The sequence below is a fragment of the Copidosoma floridanum genome, unplaced genomic scaffold (genome assembly GCF_036245765.1).
Source record: "Copidosoma floridanum isolate Cflo_tuat_1 unplaced genomic scaffold, Cflo_Japanese_pri ptg000024l, whole genome shotgun sequence".
Lineage (NCBI taxonomy): Eukaryota > Metazoa > Arthropoda > Insecta > Hymenoptera > Encyrtidae > Copidosoma > Copidosoma floridanum.
In genome coordinates, this window is record NW_028321901.1 from 8,863,481 (window position 1) to 8,890,765 (window position 27,285).

Below are 27,285 nucleotides of genomic sequence, written 5' to 3' on the forward strand. Positions count from 1 at the left end.
ATATCTATATGTTTTACATCAATTGCAGCCCCGTATGGATGAAGGTAGCATATAACGATTTAATTTCGACTTTTTTCTAACATTGAGAGCACATAACCAAGCGAGACTATTTTTTGAGAGCTAAAAAAGATTGTATATATTAAGTGTGATACAAAGACACTAGAAAAAGTTATTTGGACTGTGTACGGGCCTCTAATGGCGGATTGTTACCGAAAATGGCAGAAAATAGGATATTTTCTCGAATTTCTTGACATTTTGAAGGGTGAGGTTCGGTCTCCTAATTCTAAAAAAAATAAGGTAAATATGTTTTAGTACGTTTTAAGAATATCTATCCGTTTTCCATCAATTGCAGCCCTTAATCGATGTAGGTAGCATTAAAACGTATTTTTTTCGACTTTTTTTTAACATTGAGAGCACACAACTAACCAAGGTTATGTTTCTGAGAGCTTAAAATGACTGTATGGATTAAGTATCATACAAAGGCACTAGAAACAAATATTTGGACTGTGTACGGGCCCCTAATAGCTGATTATTACCAAAAATGGCAGATAATGGTCAAACATTCAGAAATTAAACACATTTATGTGTAAACAGTTAAACAAAGGACTGAGAAGTTATGCGAGACAAAGAATAGAGAAGACAAATAGCAGTTAGACTGAAGTCTAGGAGTAGCTTAGACGTGCATCAAAGTTAACAGAATTGCAACAAGGAAAGAGAAAAGCAGAACAGGATAAAGAAAAAAAATCAAAAGAAAGAAAGCAATGGAAAATAAGAGACTCAGCAGGAAGTGGCTAAAAGAGATTTGAAAGAAAGTGTTCTACATGAAAGGCTCATGGGACAAAGCACTCTACTGTTTTAAAAAATTTTGAAAGAAAAGTTGAAAGTACAGATGTGAAAATAAAAAAACTGACAGAAACGATGGAGAAGATAAAAAATTGATGTAGCGGCATAGTGGCAGAGAGGAAGAGGTTCAATGAAGACAAAGAGATAGAAAATTAAATTAAATTGCTAGAAAAAAGAATTGGAGGCTTAAAGACTGAAACTGAAGAGGTGTTTGTAGCCTGTACTGAACGCACTAAGTAGTGAAATGGAAAGTCAAGGAAGGGAAACAAAGAAACGCAAGAAGCGTGGTAGCACAAGTAAAGAGCAGTAAGCAAGAATTTGATTTAGTTTAAAGTCTTTAGTGACAACACAAGTGTTTAGAAAAACATAATTCTGTGATTTAAAAGTGGAAGTATAAATAACTGCTAGAATTATGATTTGACTACTATCTATACAATTAATTAAAATTATAATTTAGTAGAACCAAAGATTATATGGAGTCATGTTTTAAAAATGTATTTCATCTTTTTTATTTTTTTTATTTTATAGTTGTTTAGATCACTTTTCAATACGATATTAAGTGTCGAAGATCTTAAAAATATAGAAAATGTGACATTTAAAAACTAGAAACAATGAACAATAGAAAAATTGATGTTAAAATAGTTTCTAGCATTTAAGTACTGAACTTTTTTTGGTTTATGAGTTATTTTAATTGTTGAATCAAACCAAATCATTGTTGAATTTGTATTTGTGTGTTGAATAATATAAACGGAACTAATTTCTTGATGTACGACAAAATTCAACGAGTAGCCTAAGTAATTAAGCAAAAGTTTCATAAATAATAAGAAGCAAAATTTCGAAATTTTTCCTCCCTTACGCTTCGTATTTATGAAAGTAAAATTAGTAATGTAGATTTATTAATTTTTAATAATGGAAGGGCAGGCGAGTTCATTAAATATTCATGTCACACACAGAAAGACATAGTAATGCTTACACATTTTAAAATTATTTACATGTTTTTTTATAGGCATATTTATAGTTAATAATTGTGTGGAATCGTAGAAGTCAAAAAAATAGCATAGAGTAACCATGAGAGCGTATAGCTTGTCTTAATATTAAATGAAAATCTAGTAACTTTTGGGATATAAAAATTTCTTCTTTTAGGAACTTCTTCAGTTACTAACAACTTTCGACTCCGATAACGTTTTTAAGATTAGTTGAGTTAAATTAAAGCTATTTTCAAGCACTTTAGATTGTATGATAATAGAATGATATATCACACACGTTAAACAATCACACCCACGTGCAGATTTTCCAAAGAATTCGACGTATGTGTACATATCAAACTATTTCTGTAATTATCTACGAGTAAAACCGTCAGTTTTATACAAAAGATCGCAGAGTACAAAAGACAGTATAACAATAATAAATGAAGATAAATATATGTACTGGTTCATGAATAATTTTAATTGTAAAGGACATGTATAATTTTATTATTTGAGAGTACACTTTTACTAAGGAGAACATGACTACTCCATCTGATTACTACATATTCTTAACTAATAATGAATTCAGCAAGCAGTGACCTTTTAAATTAAAAACGTAGATTTGTCCTGTTAAATGAAACAGTCTACTGCACTTTTGTAAGCGTTATGGTTTATGGATAATTGTCAAAAAATAACGTCAAACTCGGCTTATGTTGTATTTTATAGTTTTCATTGGGCTTCGAAAGTGTTTCTTGTCATAAAAAAAAAAATTATTTCACGATGTTAAAAGTTGTGTTTTTAAATAACAGAAAGAAATTTAAAATTTTTCAAAACATTTATTTTTACTATATTATTGTAACGTAAGACCACCGGAATGTAAATGATTTCAAATTCAAAATCAAAAAAATTTCAAGACAATTTCTAATATAATATTGCACTACTAACTGTTTTTTTTGTTTTCTATTAAAAACTCATAAAATCATACGTTGTCATGGAGGTTATGCACTTATAGTTTGTTTGATATTATCTAAGCTTTGTTCACGCAGATTTTTTTGCTTTTTGCAGATAAAGAAATTTTTCCGTTCAACATAAAAGTCTGAAAAATTATAATGCTATGAGGGTTCAACTAACTGTTACGAAGAAAAAGTTTTTGTTTTAAAAAAAATTGTGATTTTTTAAGGTCAAAGCGTAATTTTGCGTTAATTCTAAAGTTGTAATAAACAAATGTAATGTTTATCCAATTCAAATCAAACAAACAAAAAAACATGGACTAAGATAGTTTTACAATTTTTAATGTTGATTCATATCTACAAAATGGGAATACTAGTTCTTTATATCACTTAAACTAATTGGAGAATATTACTTTAGTAGACAGAACTATCTAGTATACTTGATACGTATGTCTTGCATAAGCTACGACTAAAATATACAAGAATCAAATTTATATAAATACGATTACTATAAAAAATAGTTAAAAAAATTGTTCGTAAATACTCACATCAACAGTGGTTATGATTTCTTGAGTATCGGTAAGGACTTTCTCTTCTGGTTTGAGCGGTTTTATGTCCTGACTACTAGTAGATTGACCAGTTGGCATAATTAAGTCCCGCTGTGCTGCATTCAAGGCCAAATATTCATAGGAACCTTTAGAACTGCCTGCAGTTGTACATAACGCTTCTTTATCACAGGAAACTCCTGAAAAAAAAGTCGTATTAAAATTTATGCGTCAGCTTCAACCAGTTTAAAAATATACTTCTTGATAAACAGAAAGACGCATGAGGAATAGTTTTCTTTTCGATATTAGGACGTTCATCACACATAGCGTTTTCTGTAAGATCTTGCTAAAATTTCAAGAGGATGCTCGTAATGATGTGAGAAAGTCACATGTAAAATTTGAGATCGTTTTTTGAAAATTGAATGTTGAATGTAAAAAAAAACTCAATTTAACACGTAACCGTGTGGAGGAGTCAAAATGGAATTTTTAAGAAAATGGTATGTAGAATTTTTTCAACTTTTTTTTTGCATGACGCAATACGATACTACTGGTATTATTCTCAATTTTCAGAGACATCGACAAGTTACTTTTGCAATTAAATAAAAAAAACAGTGTCAGACGCCTATATATAGATATGCAAATGCATTCAAAACAGTTGCAGGCGCTGCCGCATGCTCACTCCCCCGTCACTGCACTTTTTACATTTCCCCTTTAACTGTGATGAACGTCCTTAATTATTAAAATATTGTACTGAAGCAATGAAACTTGTGGGTACAATTTTGTATTGCGTAAAGGATTAAATGAGTGAACAAGAGATTGTTTGGATAAAAACGATCTACTTAATTTTTAAAATAGTTACATTTCAGACAACGTACAAATGTTCACTTTTAAATTACCATGATCAAGAGTGTACGTACGTACCTCATTTATTTTTATTAAAGGAAAACTACAATTTTTTTTAACCATCAACTAGAACATGAACAACAATAACTAAATAAGTTTTCCACCGTATATTTGTTATAATATCAAGCTCAAAATAAATTTATGTATTATATTCCAGGTATTTGTATTGCAATGTATTAGCGTATTATAATCCCTGTATCCAGAATCTTGTGACTTTTTTTCCTATTTTTCATTTTTTTCCAAGGACGCAAATATTTCGTGCGGGCTCTTAGTGCAAAGTTCCCATCAGAGAACTCGGTCAAATAGCTTTGATGGCTTAGTGCTTCGCGTGCTAGCCTCCAAGCTAGAGAAACTTGAAAGTCGTGGGTTCGAACATCTGGACTATTTCGATAAGATAAGTACTTAGGATAACTTAAAGCGTCTGATCCGATTTTGAAAATGAACATGAGATTTTTTTGGTGGTGTCTGGGCCTCCAGGGCCTTTCTTTTCGAAGAAATACCAACACTTAGCTAGCTCAATGGGTAAGTCACTATCGGTCTTGAAAACGTAGATATAGCGAGTTAGGTAATTCATCGGAAAAGATCCTTGCATTAAACTTGATAATACCTAGGATATGCTTGAGCCAATCGCTGCACCCTATAATTAGTATCCAGTAAGATGGTGATTACGAAGAAAAGAAAAAGAGGGGAGAAATTAGGGACATAGGATACGTAAAAACCCTGCAATTGGTATATGTAAGATCTCAATACTATACTATAAAAGAGAAACAACAATCTTAGTTTTAATAAAGGTAACACAAATTTTAAGACATTACTAGGACTTGTGCATGGGCTGGCACCGTGGTAGGATATAGGGTGCATGCACTTGTATAGAAAAAATAATTTATACAGAAAAGAAATAAGCAGAATAAACGAATAAGTAAAAAAAGTGTTAACAAGGTGTAAGGAAATAAAAGGAAAGTGAAAAGTTCTGGTGGTACAAGCAACGAAAAGTGAGGAAATGGAAAATAGAAAGAGAGTGGCCAAATAGAGGTTAGAACGTGGTACTGACAACGTGCAGTGCAAAATGCAGAACTCGTCCGACTCGAAAAATGCAAGAAAAGCCAGAAGCGATGGTAAGAATGGCAAAGAGGCTATCAAAGCCAGAAACAGATTACTTAAAAATAGTTAAAAGGATAAAGAGCGCAACAATAATAACGATGAAAAGAAGGGACAAGAAAAGCTAAGTGATTTCAAACAGCCTACGTAGGATAGAACGGTGAGAAAAATAAAGTTCCCAACAAACCTGGATATAAATAAATTAGTGAGAGAGAAAGAAAGAACGAATAAGAAATCTAAGAAAAGTGAGTCACAGAGTGAAGCCAAGGATTGAATAGCGGAGGACAGAGAGGAGCTTAAGAAGCGCAAAGTTGAAAGAGAGAAGTCTAAAAAAATTAAACAAATATGTACAGCACAGCTAGAAAAAGTGAGACAGGAATGCATCGATCTACATAGGGAAGTAATCGATGCAAAAGAAAGGGAATCTCAATTAGAAAAACGTATCGAATCCATACACAGAAAGATAGAATAATGCAGACAGACGGTAGAAGAGGAGACAAGTAATTAGACCCTGGCAGCAGCGACAAGGAGCAACAGCAGCAGCAGAGGGCACGGAGAAACGGGTGGATCAGTATGGAGCATCAGCACTGGGATAAGCGTGGAGAGCGCAGCAAGCAAAGTGGGTTTTTAAAAACGGAAGGAATTAAACTGAACATTTTTTTTTCCTATGGGTTACCGCGACACCCTATTGGCCCAGTCACCCAGGCCACCCACTCACCACTTTTGTCTAGAGGTGTATTGCAGCACCCATTTTACCAATCCTTGATACCGCACGTATGTCATACCATGGGCTCAATCGGGTATCTCCGGTGAAATACCGTGTCAGTTAAGCTGGCACTGTCGCATCAGGTCTACTCATCACTGTGTAGCCTTTCCCCGGAGAAGAGTCCGTATTTCAGGACGTGCACTTTTCCCCGGTTAAGCCGGCGCTATTTCCCGAAGCATCGGATCAAGGCTAGGGGAGTTTGATAGTGGCAGAGGAGATGATTACAGGAAAATTGGGGTAAAAAGAAAAAGTTGTGGTCAAGTTGTGAGCAACAAAGGGCATATAATGTCGCGGTTAGTAAAAGATAAAGGGTGGATCATTCTAAATGGTATGGAAAGATGGAACGAGAAAGGGAATTACACATACAACGGAGCACATAGATGCTCGGTGATTTATTATATTTTGGTTAATCAAGACGAAATGGGTATGGTTAAAAATTTTAGGGTGGGTGCGAAATGTGAGTCGGATCATTTACCGCTGGAGGTGAGAAAAAGGAAAGGGGTGATGGTAGCAAGAAATAATGAGGATGAGGTAGCGGACAGTAAGAAGCAAACAATATACTGGTGGTCGAATGAGAGCATAGAAATGTGTTTAAGTCAGACAAGTAAAGAAAAGATAAAAGGGTCAATGACAGAGGAAATGGATGGGTAGAAAAATTTAGAGAGAGAAAGGTTCTAGATGCGATGGTTAAGAAATAAATAAAAATAAAAGTTAGAAAGCTCGGGGACAGGCCTTGGTGGGATAAAGAGTGTGCAGTAAAGAAGAGGATAGTTAAAAAACTTTGGCAAAATGGAAAAGAGAAGAAGTAAAAAAACTCAGTACATACAATTGAGAAAAGAATGGTATGAGCTGTGTAAGTTGAAGGAACGGAGTTACCAAGAACGTGAAAAGGATACTTTAGTTAATATTAAAAATGATAGGGAGGTGTGGGGATTTCTGAATAGGTATAATAAGGAAAGAGAAAATGAAAAGGGGAGTGTAAAGTTAAACAGATGGAAGTCACATTTGAAACTCTGCTAGGAGGGTTAGTTAAAAAATAGTAGGGGTAAAAGTGATTTTTGAAAATGAGCGGGATGGGGGTGCAAAGTTGATGGATTGAGAGATAGATAATGCCATTAAATATTTAAGGAAGAAAAAAGTGTCAGAGATAGACGAAATTCCAGGAGTGGCGTGGAAATGCACGGGGGCCGTAGTAAAAAATGAGCTAAAGATGGTCATTAAAAAGGTTAAGAAAGGAGCAGAGATCCCAAATGATTGAAAAACAGCGGTTATTGTGCCACTGTTCAAAAAGGGGAACAGAAATATACCGGGGAATTGAAGAGAAATTTCACTGAAGAGTACAGCATATAAAGTTTACACAGAAATATTGACAGCGAAGTAAGGTAAGGAAATGAACGAGAAAAAGATGTTACCAGAAGGGCAGGCAGGGTTCCATTAAAAAAGGTCAACGATAGATAATACATGCGTATTGAATCGCTTAATACACAGTGTAAAGGTGAATTAAGAAAAAATTGTATGCAGTATTCATAGACTTTAAAGTGGAATTTGATTCAGTTAATAGAAGTAATTCATGGGAGGTTTTGGAAAAGAAAGGGGTGAGTAAATGTTTAATTGAAAAGTTAATAAAGGTTTACAATAAGAGAAAAGTGAGGATTAAAAGTAAAGATGGTATATCAGAGGAGTTTTGGGTAACAAAAGGGTTACGGCAGGGATATTTGCTAAGCCCAGCAATTTTCTGTCTATGTATTGCAGGACTAGAAATAAGTTTAAAGCAAGAAACGTGGGGGGGGGGCATCCAAATAAATAAAAAAAGAACACGGTCGCCTATGCAGATGATCTGGTGCTAATAGCTATACATAGGGAGGCTTTGGTAGACATGATGGGGCTGCTTAAAGCGTTTATAAACAAAAGGAAGCTAATTTTGAATTGTATGAATCAAAAGTAATGGCGTGAAACAGCACTGAAAGGGTAGGGAAATTGGAATGGAAATAAGGGGGAGAGAAAGTAGGAGGCAGAAAGTTTAAAATACCTAGGTTTTGTTTTTAATAGAAAAGGCAACTTTAAGAATCATATAGAGGATTTAATAATTAAGGGCATGATAGCGACAAAGAAAAGTGGAGCTTGGAGGAGAGGCTCTGCAAAAATGACTTATGAAGAAAAAGCGTTGTGTATAATAACTTAGTCAAATGCATAATATTATATGGGACCAAAATTTTTGGGTGGATGGAAAGACAAGAGTTGGAAAAAGTGGAATGTGATTATTTCAAATGGGTACTGAGACTAGACTGTTGCACACCCAGATATTCAATATTAAAAGAGGTATAAAAAAGATTCGGATGGATGCATGCAAAAGAGCTTAAAGACATGAAAATAATATTAATAGCCAGGAGAAAGACAGACTCATGAAATTATGTCAACAGAAAATGTTTTAGAAAGGGAAAAACGTACTAATAAAAGAAGAAAGGAAGAATTTTTTTTAATAATTAATAGACAGTAAAATAGAAAAGCTGAAAAATGAGAATGCTTGAGTATGTACAACGTTAAATGATGTATATGAGTGATTGAATATTATGAAACTATAATTCACCTGTATAATTCTGTTCCGCTACTTAATAAGTGTAACTCATGTAAGCGTGTGCAGAGGATATTTAACGTGAAAAGTAAAACTTTGTATGTAATCATGTAACTTGTGAATTCATGTAATTGTGAAAATATCACATGTAGTGTGCAAATAGCACACCGTCCGGCGTTTAACGTAAGTATACTAATGTACCCTATTTTTTTTGTTTTGTGCTATTTTATATGCTGATTATGCCCGTAAATGGGAATATGATGTCGAAAATATACCTATAGCTGAAACATCTGCAACTAACACAGGTCCAACTCTAATTATTAGTGATTATATGAATAAGACTATTAGGACTGAATTACAAACATCATAAAACTGTTATTAGATGTAAGAGTAAAATTAAACAAAACCTTTGATGCTTAACATTAAAAAATTAAGGTCTAATAAGGCTGATTACTAATTACTCCTACTTAATTATGATTTCATTGTTATTTTGTTAGAAAACAATCAATTTTTGTTGCATAATGTAAGACATGTTTAATTAATAATACTTGATTTTTTAAACAAAAATTAGTAGTTTCAATTCGATTTTATAACATAATTTTAAATAAGATAAAGTATTAACTTTTCGATCTTATGACCCTATAAGATCAAAAAATTAATACTTTATCTTACATACAAACGGGGCAAAAAGTTGAACTACTGTAAATAATTTCAAATATGCGGGATCCCGCAGAATCCCGCGCGGGATCGATTAATCCCGCATATTAATCTCGCGGGATTGAGTGAGCTGCGGGATTGCAATCCCTGCAAGTGTATTGTAAAATAACAATGTGAATGTTAGAAATGTCGATTTGGTACTTTGTACGAAGAGTACTAATACGTAAAAAGACCACAGATTAAAGAGCAAAATATATCGTTTTACTCGGCTTTTAAACTACAACTTAACATATAGGGTTGTCACAAAATTCCTTTAAAATCTAGGACTAGTACTGGAATAGCCAAGTTATAGGACCATAATGAAAATTACTCTTTTTTGCTACTTAATTATTGGCTATTATCAAGGCAAAGGACGGATTTTTTTTTTTCGTAGCTGTTGTTGAGCAACATGGTTCTGTTGATTGAAAACATAAGCGTAATCACCGCTATATCTCCAGATCTGTTAATTTTAAAGATTGAAGATCTATTTTTTAAAATTATTTTCTGTTCTAGAGATATGTTATAAAATATTTATGATAATGTATACGTTAAAATTATAAAATACTTATAAAATTACGTAAGTCCTGTGTTAAAATCACATACTAAAATGTTTTTTCCTAAAAAAGTAGCGTTGTTTTCTGAACTTCAAATTTTTACTCGAATGAATTTTCAATAACATTGAACAAAAATAATGTCTCTTACTAACTGAATTTTTATTGTATCACAATACTTAACAAACTGTCATGTTTATGGACATACATTTAAAAAGCAATCATTGTAATAAAATGCACATTGCTAACCGACCAAGAGGCTACAGAGATTTAACTTTTAACAAGAAACAAAAATCCTAACATAAAACTTGCGAAACACAATTTTTCTTTAGTCAATGTATATATTTTCAATGGAATTATTGAACTTAAATCTTCCAGTTCATGTATGTCATTTATGTCTTTTTAAACAAAGGCTCGTTATCTTAATTTTTGATTGAAAATAGGTGCTCAGACATACTCCTACAACAGTATTCCAGTTCTGGCGGATATTGAAAACTTAAAACGGGAAACTTTTTGGATCTGTAAGTTTGCTTACGCTACTAAGACTGAGTGTAGCTTTTGCAATTTAGTTTTATTATTTATAAGTAAAATAATACAAAAATAATGTACAATACAGAAAGTCATTTTTCAATTAAATTATCATTAATAATAAAATGAAATTATTTTATTAATAAGCAGATATTTAAGCAGATATTTTTTTTAATATTTAAGTTTACGAAGACTTCTAAACTCTATTGAATAGTGCTTTCCGAGATTACGCAATGAGTAAAAGCTATTAGTAATCCTTTGAGAGCATTATTACATACAAATTTGTAAGTTAGAAAGTTATAAGCCCTCTCATTATTGTGAATTCATTGTTTTTCATATTGCTTTATTTATTTTTTGAAAATTTAATCAACTTTATGTAGTGAATTTGATACTCATTACATATTTGATTTAAAAAAATATGAGTGATATAGTGCCATAAGGGTTTTCGTACTTAGAGAGGTTGCTTTAAATTTAACATGCGCTCGATACGGGGCGACAGAAAAACCATAAAATCAAATCAAGCGTACTTATTATATGATTGAAAACCCTTTTAAGAAAGTAGAGGAACTCTAAAAATTAAAACAATTATCCAGCAATCGATCCTATACTTTAACCTAAGCCCCGCCCACTTCTTGCAATATAAATATGAATTCTTGTCCAATGCAAGTATAATCGGCGATGGTCTAGTGGACTGTCTTTTGCTCCTGCCAGGCTACCTAGCCAGGTTATCGATTTTCACCAATATCAAGTTTTTTTTTATATATATCTTTGTTAAATACAACTGCAATTAAACACTATTTACCTATTAACCAATGCTTACAAACAATTTTTTTTTTACACATACCACATAAAAACATTACATTGTAATTTGGTCTTGTGAATGTTATTCATTTAAGTCGAAACACAATTTTTACAATTACTTTGATATTATAAATTGTTTTTAAGAAAGTAACTGATAAAAGTCCGAACGAAAATTTTCAAATTACAATTTATAAAAAGGTAAGTTAATTAGATTATATTTGTACAAACGTACGCCTTCTCTGCAGTTTTTTCGGGCTTGAGACCAGTTCATTGCATGTGCTCACATTATGCAAGCATTTTTTTGTTTGAGTTTATGTTAAATAATATAAAAAAAAATTTGATGGATTTATTAAAAACAGCTTTGTAATGGGCTCTTATTCTTTCGGTTTTCCCAGACCAATAGAAAAGAAGTGTTGCTACATGTATGCCGTATTTGACCGTTGTGCTTCTTCCTCGACGTGGAGATACTTCAATTCTAAGTGTAGATCTATTATATATTGATAGTAGCAATTTTTATTGTTGCAGTGTACATCTGTACTCCGAAGAAATTTAAACATATAAACATTTATTCATGCCATGACAATGGTTTTGTGGGTGCACTTTAATGATTAACATTACCCATAACACTTACAGCACTCTTAACATTATAATGAAAATTAAGTTGAATTTCGAAGGAAGAGAAAAATTTATTACAAAAAGAAAGAGTACGTAAGTTAGAAAATATGTTTTTTTCACTAATCTCACCAACATACATAGCAAAGTCCTAAAAAACGTTGTATTCACTAACCGCGAAAATAATATATCATGAAGTTTGGTTATAACATCCCCGAGCAAAATGTCAATTATCGTAGTCGTTCACGGACAGTACATCAAGAACAGAGTGGTAAGCTGTGTAGCTGATTATCCCGAATTCTCGGCTACAGATAACACTCATTTTCAATAGAAAATCAAGTTAAGTCGAATTACACTCTGAACCGCCAAGATAATGGACTACCACGATAAAATAGGCATTCTTAACGCCAACGTCTCCAGCGTAATACCAGGAGACATACAGCTCAGGGCACAACCTGCTCCATTACTTCGGAATTTTGTAGCCGTTCTTATAACCAACTTAGTGCTGCCAGAACAACTTTTACTACAACAGCAAGCCAGGGTTATCAACCCACCCCAGAACAAAGTGCCAAAGTATACACAATTCTCAGTTTGTGACTAGTTACATTTTTCTCAGCTACCAAGCAGTTTCTGCTTGGCTTCCAGGCTAAAGCCAGTTAGTAGCTGCTTGGATCGACAAGCTACAGGAGCTATGCAGCCAAGCTGTACTGGCCGATTTTTTTTAGTGTGAGTCTGGAGAATACCTTCTCCACAGATATGCCAGTGGAATGAGCGACTAAGGAGCGAGGAGGAGACTGATGAAATTTCCAGACGGCATGGCCGCCTGAACACTTCAAGGCTGTTTAAAATCAACATAAGCTTTAAAAAAAGACAAATCTTTTTATATCTTGAAAAAAACTGATAAAAATTGCAATAAATAAACTCAAAATTTTTCAAAAATACGCTAGCTATTCACGTTAGTTCAGTGGGATCTGCTAGGTGGCATAAACGTAAAATCAAAGCTACCTAAAATAGAACTAAAAAGGTGTGGTTATAATTTGCCTGAGCGTCTCAGTGATTTCCATAGTCGTCCACCGGCATTACATCAAAAATAGAGTTGCTAGTCGTGCAGCTGGGTACCCCGGCAACTAATGACACTCTTCTCCAATGGGCAAACGACCTACGTCTTATTCCACCCTGAAACACCAGAAATCACAAGTGTCATCCATAAAAAAATGTTCTACACAATAATGTCTCCGGCGGAATACCAGGAGATGTGCCTAGCCAAAGCACAACCTGCTCCAACACTTCAATATTTGGTTGCCATTCAACCATCCAGCCTGGTGTCGTCAGAGAATTTTTTTACTACAAATGCAAGCCAAGGAAGACAGCTTTAAAAAGTACGAGCACCCACAACGGCTTCTTTCTCAGTGGTCGTCCTAACGGCATACCCATAGAGGAGGTATTTTTCAGGGCTACTTTCGCGACTAACGATGAGCGGTTGGTTATCGGGGAAACGACCTAAAGACGAGATATTCTTTGGTCAGTGGTGCACAGTAGGCAAAAATGCTATTTTTAGTGTTGAAATAAAATAGCAACCGCTGTGATAGGCTAATCAAAATGATTCTTTTTGGAGCTCGAAGCTCAAACACCTTACAGTACAGAAAAAGTGATCCGAAGTGGAAAAAAAAAATTTAGAGGTTAAATACTACCCCTAAACGCACTCCTAATCACTATATCTTTATAATATCATCATCATTCAATCAGACAAACACACATTTTTTTACAAAAAACTATAAACCTATAGATTTTTTGGATCACTGATAACGAATATGACGTCAAAATTTCGAAACTAAAAATGGCGGATCCAAAATGGCGGCCGAAAACGTCAAAACACTTTAAAAATTTAAGAAAATGTGGCCATGGGGGTTTTATAAGTTGCTTAATACGAATCTGGTATAAAAATGACGAAATTGAAAATGGTGGATCCAATGTGGCGGCCGAAAAAGTCAAAATGCTTTAAAAATTTGAAAAAATTTGGCCATAGGAATTTTATAGGTCGCTCAGCACGAATCTGGTATCAAAGTTGTATAATTCAAAATGGCGGATCCAATATTGCAGTCAGCAAACTGATACTTGTCAAAAACTAACAAGTTCTCGGCTATAGAAGTTTTTTAGGTCGCTGGGCACGCATCTGGCATTAGAATTGTATTATAATTATAAAATTTAAAATGGTGGATTTAATATGGCGTCAAAAAAGTTGACACCTGTTCAAAACTAACAGAATATTAGCCCTGGTGGTTTGTTAGGTTGCTGAACACTAATCTGGAATAATATTTACATTTAAAATGGCGGATACTATATTTTGGTTAAAAAAAAACGTTAAAATGTTAAAAATCTGTCGATAAAAATTTTTGAGGTCACTGAACGCGAATCTGGAATTTTAATGTTTAACGAAAGAGTACAGGATTTCATGTGATTATCAATATATCAATCAAAATTTACATAGAGTCCATTACGAGATAAAACAATACAGACAGATTTCGGAAAAAATCATGGCAATTGTTGCTCGATGCTCGTAAGCCTAAGACTAGATTAATACATTATTAAAGAATAACATTGTTTAACGGGAAAACATTTTCTACTATTAAATGAGAACAATTACTTACGTACCTATGTATTTGTACTCTAACAAATACTGCTTGTTAAAACTAGATTACGGATTAGCTAAGCAACTCTACAAGTTTAGAATGTAAAAGCATATGTATGTTGCAGATTTGTGTCAAAAACTTGTAACATTTTCACTTTAATATTCTAATTGTATATTTATTTACATAAGATTCAAAAATTCTGATTTTAAGCATTAAGTTCTAATTATTTACAGCTATGTCACAATATACATTTTTTACAAAGTTAGTTTTTACTCTTTGGCTTCAATGGATAGTATTTTTTTCCTTTAACTAAATAACAGTCATATTAATGTTGAAAGACTGATATTCGTTCATTTAATTTCCTCGAAGTCATTCTCAGCTTCTGCTAACTCGTCTTCTATCTCATAGTGATTGGAATTCTCTCTACAGTCAAATAATACTGCCATATCAAGTGATAGAGTGAAATAAATAACTTACTAGCTCAAAACGTTACATTTTGGAAATTTGTTTTGCAATTTCTGAATTTTTCACTAAGATAAATGGAGTAAATTTTCTCTTGGGTTCCAAAAACGAAACTATAAGTTAGTACATCACTCAAAACCACTGATGTAACTTTTTTTAAGAATACGTAATCCATTTAACACCAATCCTCTTTCAATAATTTGTTTGATTATTATCAAGATCCTCCCTTATAGTCTGACCATTTCAATTATAATCTCTAACTTCTCAACTTTACGATACTTTTTTTAGCATGAAAATTTGCTTTATTAAGTTGTAAAAGAGTCATACATTCTTTTGTTGCTCGTACGTGTAAGCATTGCCTGTGGCAGTAAAGTGTGTAAGAGAGATAGAGCATACTTAGTACTACTAACACATGCAATGTAGCTCTCACGTACAAGCAACAAAGAGATACATATCTTTTTTACAACTTATTAAAGCAAAATCTCATGCTGAAAAAAAATCATCGTAAAGTTGAGAAGTTAGAGATTATAATTGGGATGATCAGACTATAAGGAAGGATCTTGATTATAATGAAAACAATTCTTGACTTTAGGCTACCATGCTACTCCGTGTATTTTCGTAACCACGTGGACTCACCATTCAGCCACAAGTTAGCGCTGGTGTCTTTGTGCACGGAGCCTATTGGACTGCGATCGCCGCGTTCAAAAAATCAAAACTAGTTGAAAGACGCTTAGAGCCTCAAAAAAAGTATCAAATCTATGTACAATTAATAAGTTAAAGTAACAAAACTATTTAGTCGAACAAATAAGACAAAAAATGCCGCCAGAGCCTGAAGTACTGCCAGACTATTTCACCGATAAACTAAGACTCTATCCAATTTTTGAAAAAGATAAGTTTAAAGGGGAAAAAGATGTTGTTTTGGAAGAAATTAGAAGAAATTTGAATCTCAAAATGGTTGCAAAATCGATATTCTTGCATGTTTACAATAATCGCCATGGCTCTAAAGTAAAATTTAAAAAATACTTTAATATCAAACAAAATAAAGAAAAAATAACGATTTAAGACCCTAGTTTTAAAATATAGGAAGAAGATTTCAATCCGAAAAATTGTGACCCACACTTACTTACAATTACAATTAACGAAGTTTAAATTGAGTAGATATTGTACTGATTGTGAAACGACTATCACTGGTGAAAGTGATGATTTAAACAATGCAATGTTAAGTATTTTTGTCAGCACTTATGCAACCTATGATATTCACCATAACAAAAAAAAAAATTAAGCTGTCTGGTTTGGAAAGAAAAGAAGTGAAAATCACTTTATTGACTAAAACTGCTTCTGATTTCAGAGAATTATCTCAGATGTTTTGGTTACTTAACCGCAGTTCATGATCTTCACGACTTTGAAAAAATCTTTAAATAAATTTTTATAATTTGCAATAGTACAACTTGTGAAGAAGATTCAGAATCTTACTTAAGTAAACAAATTTTAATAGAAGTGTTAAAGACATATGAGTGCAAATTTGATGATACCTTGGATGAGTGAGATAATAATGTACAGGAAATCAAAATAGATAAAACAGAAGATCAGTTCATTAATTACATAAATCGATTGTATGAAGAACGTGTAAGTTTGTGCAGAACGAGTGAAGCCCTTACTAAAGACCTGAATATGCACTATTGTTCTGATTTTAGTGAAAACTTTAAAAAGACGTGCTATTCGTTTTCAAGTTGGAGTAATGTAATGAGAGAGAACTTTAAATCACCAAATAAGGAAGCAACATCCTGTAGATCTAAAACCTATTTCAGAAAAATAAAGGCAAAAATACCAAATCCACTTAATTTGGAGAAATTTTTGTTCAAGGACGTTAAATCAATCAAATCTGTCACTAACTTAAGATTCATCAAGAAAGCCAACAGAGATGCCCAACTTATACTGTAAAGTAGCTAAAGAAATCATTGTTTGATTAAGTTTGACTATAATTAAAAGTTTATTTTTATGATAGGAAATTTCTGAATCTCATGATAAGCTGTTTTGAAAATCTATTTATATCATTTAAAATAATTTTTATGACTCCGTAGATTAAATTTTTTTTAATGTAGTATTTTTAGATTGTTTAAAAATGGAACAATTGTAATAAAAAAGATTTTCTTACTTTGAATTCAACAGGCTTGTTTATATTGTTCAATCTTAATTACATCTAAATTAAACGATTTATTTGAGACAGTTTCAAAAATATTTGATTTTACATTAAGTACAAAAAAGTTTGATTATTTTTTTACGTATATTGTAACGACTATACAAGACCTTTCCAGAAATAGTAAAATTAAATGACACAGCTAGTAATAACCATATCAATCCAAATAGTAGTAATACCAATGAATATTCATGATAAAAACTTGAATCAATGGTCTCATCCAACAAGACTCAGCTGAAAGAAGACTGATAAAAAGCTGGTTCATCCGATTTCTAGAATATTTGTATGGTGCACCTTGTCGTTCAATACATGTTTATTTTTAATGTTAGTGAATTTTTCCATCCAGTTTAATATCTGTAACAAAGTATCGAAAAATATTACAATTACATACAAGAATATTGTAAAATATTGAGAATACTTTCCTACGGTAGGTTGACAAAGATAGTTTCCGTAATATCGCATATATTACAACAATCATTCTTTCAAGTTGGTCCTTTCGAGTCATGCTTGGAAGAATATAGTAATTTAATTGTTCAGAGAACTGTTGAATACCTTTTTGTACAAATAATTATGAGAAACTTTCAGCTGATCCACAGATCCAGTGATAAATGAATTAACTCAGATTAGAAAGTTTATGAAATACATGGTATAATTATTCATCAGAAGAAAACATTTAATTGATGATTTCACATTTGGTATGAAACTATTCCAGTTAAAATGAATAAACATAGTCTCATTCAATAAAAGTTATTGGAAAAGCTTAAATTTATACGAAATTTTCCATATTAGAATTTTTATAAAGCTAAAATTTTGTAAATAAAAATTTGGCATCAGTTACTTTTTGGGAATGAGATTGCGTTTATAAATTATAATAAGGTATATAAATTACATAAGTAAAGGTTATAACCTTGAGTATTATCTTGTTCAATTACAAAAAAAAATATATTCAGTGTCAGTTAATATCCTTCAAACGCTTAACTTGCATTAATAGCATAAATCTCGCCTGTCTAGAATTTACGTTCATCTACATTTTTTTCTTCACCAGCATACAAGTTAAAAAACATTACATTTTTCTTTTTTTATAAAATAAAAATGTCTCATTGTTCAAAACTACGATAAAATCTGTATTGACAGACTGACACTTACACCCACGTACAATCTGATGCAAATGATAAATAAATCACTTATAAGTATAATTATGTTGTTTTTAACACGTATGCCCCATACAAAAATGTCAACTTTGACATATGTGTTTGTGTTGATCTGCTCTACAGTAAACAAACAGAGTAATTGCATACCAACACATAAACACCGACCGCCACCTGCTTCATTATCTATCTATACAGTCTTTTTTCAAACTAAGTCTTCTTAAAAATCACATTTCCTTGGAGTAGTAGCCGTGACAGACAAGTCAGAATACTTTTTCAGTTATTTACTATTAAATATAAGCATTTTTCATTAATCAAAATATTAAAAATGACTTTAACTTTGCATATAAATGACGTTGATGTAATGTGAATGTGTACATTTACATGTATACAAAAACAGCTGATCGAATTTTGATCCGCTGTTTCTCATCGACCAAAATGAACTGACCTGTATTAAAGTTTGCAGATGTACACGGAATTAAACTTATCGACTGAAGAAACACTCACTCTGTAGTAGAAGGACTGAACTGCATAAACATGGGCTTTACGCTAGTACATTAAGCAATTTGTTATTTAACAAATACAGCGAGTTTCGCTATTTTGCATACACCCTCGTCACTGGAAATAAAATTGCAAACGATTGGCTGTCGTTCCAATGTTGCAGATAGTACCGCTAAGACACAATAATCGTTTAATTGAATTTTCGCAGACAGCATGTTATTTAATTTTTTTATAAAAAAATGAAGCGGTTGGCAATTTTTTGCAGTGTAATTGCAAAACCTGCAAACGATTCCGCAATTTTTGGTATTTCTTGTTTTTTGCTACGTGAAAGTTGCTCGCATAGTTCACGGAGCTTCACATATGAATATGTAAATACCTTACCTATTGCGTGTTTTTTAGGTACATACATGTTCATATATTGGCCTCCTCCTCTCCTCCCCTTCCGTCTTTAAAGTTCGCACAACAGCAGTGAAGTTACATCAGAAGCTCTAGTCCAAAACCTACCGCTGAATAATGTTTTATCCTTAGCTGAGAGCCATGCAGTACAGCATTGTCAGTTATGTGTTTTTAAAATAGACTTACATGCTTCTTTTAAGGTTTGACTTCCATTGACTCTACGGTGACTTGCCCTAATGCCTTGTATTAAATGGACCCTTTTCATGCATTTAAGGCATATCAGCCCAAAAAAACTTTTTTCAATGATTAGCTGATCTAGCAAGGCTGGTGTTAATTTTTTTAGATTATTAGAAATTAAATTTTTTGTTAAGTCGCAATTAAAACATGCAGTATTTTTTTCTGAATACTTATTCTGGTTAGAAAATTTAAAAATCAATGTGAATTTCTTTCCCATTAAAATTTTTAAAAAGTTTCATAACTAGTAAGCCTAATAACCCAGTAGCACAATAATACCTGAACAATAAAAAAATCTAAGTTATGAGGGGGGGGGAGGGCTGCTGTACGGAGGGTCTCTGACCAAATTTTAAATGTTATGGCTTTTTTTTTAAAAGAACTTAGAAATTTGTTTAAGAAACTTAGCTATTAACCCATACTACTCAATAACAGAGTGAATTTGTTCGATGAAAAGGTTTCGAGCGCTTAAAGTGCTTGAAGAGCTCCAAGCACCTCTAGCCCGAATACGCGTTCTTGCTCCAAGCGCTCCGAGCACTCCACTACTTCATGTGCTTGTAACCAGGTAACCCAAAAGAGCCGTAAGAGTGCCAGCTGTGAATGGTCTTAAAATCTTATCTGTAGATAATTAACTTACATTAGATAAACGGTTAACCAGGCACTAATACGGATTCAAATGAGTCGTCCAATGACAGTTGGTAAATAATTGAAAACAACGTCTAATAGTGATACAGACATATTTTGTACTTATTAAAAAACAAAACAACGTCTTGGCCGTTTGGACCATGTCCCGGCCATCATCAGGTACAAAAATCTATGAGTAACAAAAATTCTTTACAATAGAAATTTTTCTAAAATACAATAAACGCAAAATGAGTTAAGTGTATAACATACCTCCAACTCTTACGGAAGGGATATAAAATCGTAATGTAGTCAGAGTTTCAAGTTTAGTTGCTTATATACCCTACACATACGTAAATGACATAATACACGCACGTAAAATAATCAAATAAGAATCGCAAGCAGTTCTTTGTGAGACGCACATAAACAGTTCATGTTTTCCTAATACTATAAATGAAAGGGGTCCTCATATCATGTACATCAAGTTAGTCCCCTTTTCTAATTGACTTAACGAGAGACTTATAACAACTTTTTAATTTCTCTATGTCTTGTTGTCTATTAATATTATTATTGAAGTAACGTATATTTAACATTCCAGAAAAAATGCACTTTATGTAATTTTGTTCTATGTCTGAAATTTTTATTTCATCTAAATTGAAATTGTGTGTAAATTCAATGCTATGTTGTGATAGTATAGATTTATCCATTTTTTTCTATGTCTCTTTTGCGTTCTGCCATCCTTAATTTTACAGCTCTCGATGTTTGACCGCCATAACAGCAGTTGCAATTCGCACATGTTATGTGGTAAACGACATCATTTTCATCGAGTGGCTCGGTTGCATCTTTTCGTAGTGTAAATATAGCATTGAATTTATTGTTTGAAATGTATACAAGACCAATAAGAAGCTTCTTACAATAATATTTAATTGGACTGTGTGAGGGGGGAATGTACGGTAATGATAAGATAAGTTTATAATTATTATCATTTCTATTGCGATTGGTTATCATACTCATGTTTTTTAAGGTATTGAGTCTTTTATTTGAAAATTTAATTGCAAAACCTGCAAACGATTCCGCAATTTTTGGTATTTTTTGTTTATTGCTACGTGAAAGCTGTTCACACAGTTCACGGAGGTCATATGTGAGCCTGTTGCTGTGGCTCTTCTCTCTTTTTTACACAGCAGCAATAAGATATTTCATTAGGTCTAAAATCCACTAACGTAGCAAGGAGCGATGGGTTCATAGCATTGGCAGTTACGTCTTAGAGCATAGAGCTGTGTGTTCTTCGCAAAGCATGCCATGCGTTTTCTCCATCTTGACTTTCTCTGTATTAGACTTTTTAGATACTTCACCATGTGTTTAAGGCATACGAGCCTTGCTAGGAAATTAAAATAAGGACTAGCCTTTTTCACGGCTCGTTAATATAATTGTCATGACACATATTTTTACTTTTCAAGTGCACTTAATTTTGTATCAAATAAAGAGCCCTGATGCTTTACTTTGAAAGAAAAAAAGGCAGAGTCTCAAATATTTGGTAAAATATGTATATAACTACTCTCAACTTACAAAGAAAATTTTTTTAAAAATATTCTTGACTTTACAAGATATTATGTTTGTTTATAAAAAAGGTTTATAATAATTAGTTAAAAATGAGCCTACTAGCATTATCAAAAATAGCTTACCCCATGAACTATATCAATCAAAAATATTCAACAACATTTTTTTAGAACTTAAGGGTACTAATTATATATTTAACCGAAGTTTCAAGACTGAAATTTTTTCTTTCAAAGTAAAATATTTAAAATATCAGGAAATTTCAACAGTTCTTGTGATTATTCAAATAACTAAACAATGAAGTCTTAATAACTGTGACTCAAATAAACCGGTTTTAAAAGGGAAGGGCCTAATCCTACACGCAACAACTCTACACGTTCATGTTAACCATTTGTACAGATTTACAAAAAGTAAGGTGTATCAAAGTGTCACGTGTAGAATTGGATCTTTCCCTTTAAAAATATATACAAATGAGCATAAATAAAAAAAATCCTGTATTAAATAACTAAGATTTCCGCGTTTTTTCACTTTTAAAAGTGTTATTACACAATTTTCTTTTGAAGTTATACTTTTATAGGCACGTATCTGATTTTAATCAAATAAATTGTAAGCGAAATGATAAATACGTGTAGTGTATTTCTCTTGCAATCTTTTGAGATCTGAGTAACGATGACGTTAGCAGATACTGTTGCCGCAATGCTTCTATAACAGCTTTAAGAGGTTAGTAAATAGTTAAAATTTAAACTTTGACATTTAATTACTTTCCAGAATAATCTGTAAGCTATAAATTTCAAGAATATCTATTCGTCTCCTATACTTGTGGAATAATAAATTTAGTTGCAATCATCTGCATTTTTTGTTGCGTACGACGAAAATGAAATTAAATTTTTTTTTGTCTTCCTTACTAACTTGTGTTAACTATTTTTTTTCATGATTATAATTTTTTGAAATATGACTTATAATGAACGTTAAAAAAACTTATTCAAGCAAAAAGTATTAGAAAAAAACGAATCATGTTTTATAGTGTTGATTTATATGTATGTATGGATCCCTATACTAATAGTTTTATGGAAAAAAGTAAGTCTTAGTCCCTGCTACCCCTTTCATTGACATTAGCACTCTCGCTGCTCCCCCTAAATTCACCTCATTATTTGTTTATTTTTACGTGATTTTTTATCTAATTATATTTAAACAAATTCACCTCCACTGCATACTCACTCTTTTACAGTTTTTGGACCAACTACACATCTAAGTTATCTCTTCCTTATCTATCGCTACCGTATCGTAAAACGAAATTATTGTTTCACTGAGATCTCAACAATAAAGATGATCTAAACATAATATCTAAACATAACATTATTTAATTGACTAAACCAATCATGATTTTAGAACAAGAGTTATTTGTATATACATCTACCTATACTATATGGTGAATTAGGGGTAATTAGGTCATTAACAACATATTTTTTATTTGTTTTATTACGCTATTGAGTTATTTCGCAAAAACTAACTTCTATGTCTAGTTTATTTCTACTATTATGGCTGAAACCTGTTTGAGTAATTGAGTTGATTATAAAATATTCAATAAAATTGCTATAAAATACTGCCAATCCTTATTTGTCAACCATGACTGGTGTTGACACCAAATCCATCAAAACATTTAATTGGTAAAGTAATTTTTTTTTTTTTTTTTTTTTTTTTTATCGGGTTACCGCGACAGCCTATTGGCCCGGTCGCCGGGGCCACCCACTCACCACCTATGTGTGGGGGTGTATTGCCACACCCATTAAATCCTCTCTTTTTAATTGATACCATACAAATCATACCATGGGCACAGTGGAAGTATCTCCGGTGTAACACACCTTGTCAGTTAAGCTGACACTCTCTGCACGGGGGGGAAGTGCATCGGGTCAACTCACCACTGTGTAGCCTGGGTCCGAAGCATCGGATCCAGGCTAATTAGCATCCCCGGAGAAGCCCCATGTTTCAGGGGCCACTCCTCGCCGGTAAGGCCGGCGATCCCTGCCTGGCATCGGGCCGGCTAATCCCTACCTATTAGGCCCCAAACACTGTTTCGCATTCACCCAGGCCCGAAGACCTGTGGAGCAAGGAAAAAACCCTGGAATTACTCTGAAGGAAAATTCCACGGAAAAACCCGCCCCGAAACAGCCGGGGTTACATAGGAACTTTTTCCGGTGAAAACAGTTTTTGAAAAAATCTGCACTCACCGGGAATCGAACCCACGACCCCTAGAACAGCGTTGTATCAGTAGCAAGCACGCTTACCACTGAGCCAACGCCGCTCCTAATTGGTAAAGTAATCAAAAAAATAAGTGTAGCAGAATAAAAAAATTTTTAGGACCATAGAAAACATTACTTGTCAATACTAATTCAAAAGTAAAAAACATTTTAATTGACATCTTGTATTCCATAAGATTATTATGAACTGTATTGGTAGATGTAAAAAATCTTTCTTGAAGAGATGATTTTGGAATTGTTATTACTATACCCATTGTCACAATTATAATAATTACCATCATAATTATTATTAGCATCATCCTTGTCATTACTATTCATATCAGTATTATTATTTTCATCGTTAATTTCATCATCATTATAATGATTATCATTATCATTATTATGGTAATTGCAATCAACATAATTATTATCATTATTATGAAGCTCCATCGCCATCCCACGAATTGGTTCTCAAAAATATAATCTTATAACTGTTTAAGACGCTTTGAATTAAAAAACAGGTAATTTAGCGGGTCTAGAAATTGTAAACGAAGTAACGGTATGGTTGATGAAAAATTTTGTGTGCTTCTTAAAATTTTTTTTCAAGTTATTTGAGTCTGTCTATATACTTGAAACTCTGTATTATTCAAGAAAACTAGATGCTATAATTTTTTTATGCTATATACTATTCGAAAAAAATACTATTAAAAAAACCGTAATAATGATTCGAAGTCAGATGATGAGATTAGTGTATACTAGTATCCCTTTTTAACCCTCAGATGACGCCACAGTTAAGAGCTTGTCTTGCTTTTTTAAGCAAAAATTCAAAAACCCGAGCAAGATACCTACCTCGCGCTTTCTGCTAGTCACCTTTTCATTTAGTTCAGAGCTTTATCACAGTACACACAGAGATGGAAATTAAAATAGGAAGATGGAATGACTCATATTTATGGGTCGGAAATTAATATCCTCGAACAAGTTATTCGTATACTTATGATTAAACTTTACTGAAGTTCGTTTAATTATCAATTACATTTCATTTCCTCGTTTGAGGATATTTACTATGTAGATGTTTAAAGTTGATCTAAATTTCGTACCAATATCCTAAATTCTTGGTACATTTTGCATAAAATAGGAACATTTTATAAGTAGTTCAAATGTAATAGGTAATTTGTTGATATTAAGTCCTTACTTCTGAATTACATACAGTCAGAAAAGTATTAAATTAGTATTAAGAAGTTGATTGTTTACCAACAAGGTAACTGCTCAACTTTCAACTTGGTTAGAAAAGATTAATTATAATATGAAATTGTAATGAGTAAGTTACCGTATAATAAGGCAGTATTCAGACCATTTTATTTAATTTTCAATTTGATTCAAACAAATCAGGTGTCATTAGTGTCATTTTTACGACATCGCAATAAGGACGGCGCACTATATTAATGAATAAAATGCTTCGAGTTTGTGTAAGATGTAATACAGCTATAAGATACCATGTCTAACAGAGATATATTTTACCTATATATTGGACTGACCGATGCAAAATACATCGAAAAATCTGTAAAACAAAAGTATGGTAAAAAACTTGAACAAAGATGTACTAACGACAAATGTAATCCTACCATAAATTTTTATTGCTAACATTTTTAATTTATCATTTTTTTTATAAATGATACTATATGTATATAAGGGTGTTTATTTTTATCAGTAACAATAACCTAATATGTTTCTCTGTAAAATAAAGTTTAGTTTATGACCTTTTACAAGGATTATTACTTACAATAATTACAAAGTTACCTGTAGAATAAAGAAACGACAGTGAAAGTTTTTATCACTTTTCCAAGTCACTCGCTTAACACACTTAACGAAATATATCTATTGACTAATTTTCCAGGACTGTTATTCTTCTAATGTATTTTTTAAATCCATTTACTCTCATAAAATTTGCTAGTCATCCTGCCTATCATTCCATCAATTGACAATTAATTAAAGAGGACATACCTAATGTGTGACGCACGACAGATTCAAATGAGGAAAGCCAACTTTCTTTACATCTTGTCCCTTTCCCACCGTGAAAATTATAAAAAGAATTTTCATCATCTGTTATATCTTCTTCGGATATTTATTTTGTTTTATGAAATAATCCTTTATATCCATTCCTTCTTTAAGTTTTGATTTTGTGTATCAATTTGGATATTTGTTCTATTATTTTGAATGGGCCAAACCTATGTTTGTCTAGTTTTTTCCTGTTTAATTTGTTGCTATATTTCACATACTAGTTCTCTTGTGTGGAATTCGTACTCTTTTCTATTTTCACCACAGAGTTTTTACTTGTGTTTGTACTATTTCCTGGTTTTTTGTGTTGCTATTTTTCTGTCTTTCTTCCAATCTTCTGCATTTTTCTTTTCTTTCAGTTCTCTGGTTAACAGACTTGTGTTTGTACCGTCTAAAAAATAAATATTTTGGTGTAAATCTTGTGACTGAATGTTCTCTTCAGTTATATTTGTTTACTCACTCTTTTGCTATCATTGTCCAAGCTTTCATTTTCTTAGTTTCGTTAATTTTGCATCTTATTTCATCAACTGTTGTTTGCTTAAGCCTTTTATTTAGGCCGTTTAAAAAAGGTGCATTTAATGATGTGAATAAAAGTTTTACTTCTTGTTCTTTTAAAAAATTTTTTTAATTCTTTTAAATAAATGCCTGGATATTGATCTGTAATTTTTTTTTTTTTTTTTTTTTTATATTGGGTTACCGCGACAGCCTATTGGCCCAGTCGCCGGGGCCACCCACTCACCACCTATGTGTGGGGGTGTATTGCCACACCCATTAAATCCTCTTTTTTTAATTTATACCATACAAATCATACCATGGGCACAGTGGAAGTAGATCCGGTGTAACACACCTTGTCAGTTAAGCTGACACTCTCTGCACCTGGGGGAAGTGCATCGGGTCAACTCACCACTGTGTAGCCTGGGTCCGAAGCATCGGATCCAGGCTAATTAGCATCCCCAGAGAAGCCCAATGTTTCAGGGGCCACTCCTCGCCGGTAAGGCCGGCGATCCCTGCCTGGCATCGGGCCGGCTAATCCCTACCTATTAGGCCCTAACACTGTTTCGCATTCACCCAGGCCCGAAGACCTGTGGAGCAAGGAAAAAACCCTGGAATTACTCTGAAGGAAAATTCCACGGAAAAACCCGCCCCGAAACAGCCGGGGTTACATAGGAACTTTTTCCGGTGAAAACAGTTTTTTTGAAAAAATCTGCACTCACCGGGAATCGAACCCACGACCCCTAGAACAGCGTTGTATCAGTAGCAATAACGCTTACCACTGAGCCAACGCCGCTCCATATTGATCTGTAATTATTATATCTATCTTATCCGTTCCAAGTATATTTTGGACTAGTTTTATAGAATGATTTGAAGTTTGTGTTTTGGATGTTATAAGGATGCATATCTTGTAAAGTGGTCGAATAATAAA

At 32.7% G+C, this 27,285-nt stretch overlaps 1 protein-coding gene across 2 annotated transcripts in view; it reads right to left on the reverse strand.

The window, feature by feature from the left end:
* Positions 1–27,285, reverse strand: part of Eif4g (eukaryotic translation initiation factor 4 gamma) — a 763,642-nt gene that overhangs the window by 506,684 nt on the left and 229,673 nt on the right. For both annotated transcript variants that reach the window (XM_089595035.1, XM_089595034.1), the window contains exon 8: positions 3,307–3,503. In XM_089595035.1, the coding sequence (XP_089451161.1) occupies positions 3,307–3,503 (197 nt within the window). The remainder of the gene's footprint in view (positions 1–3,306; positions 3,504–27,285) is intronic.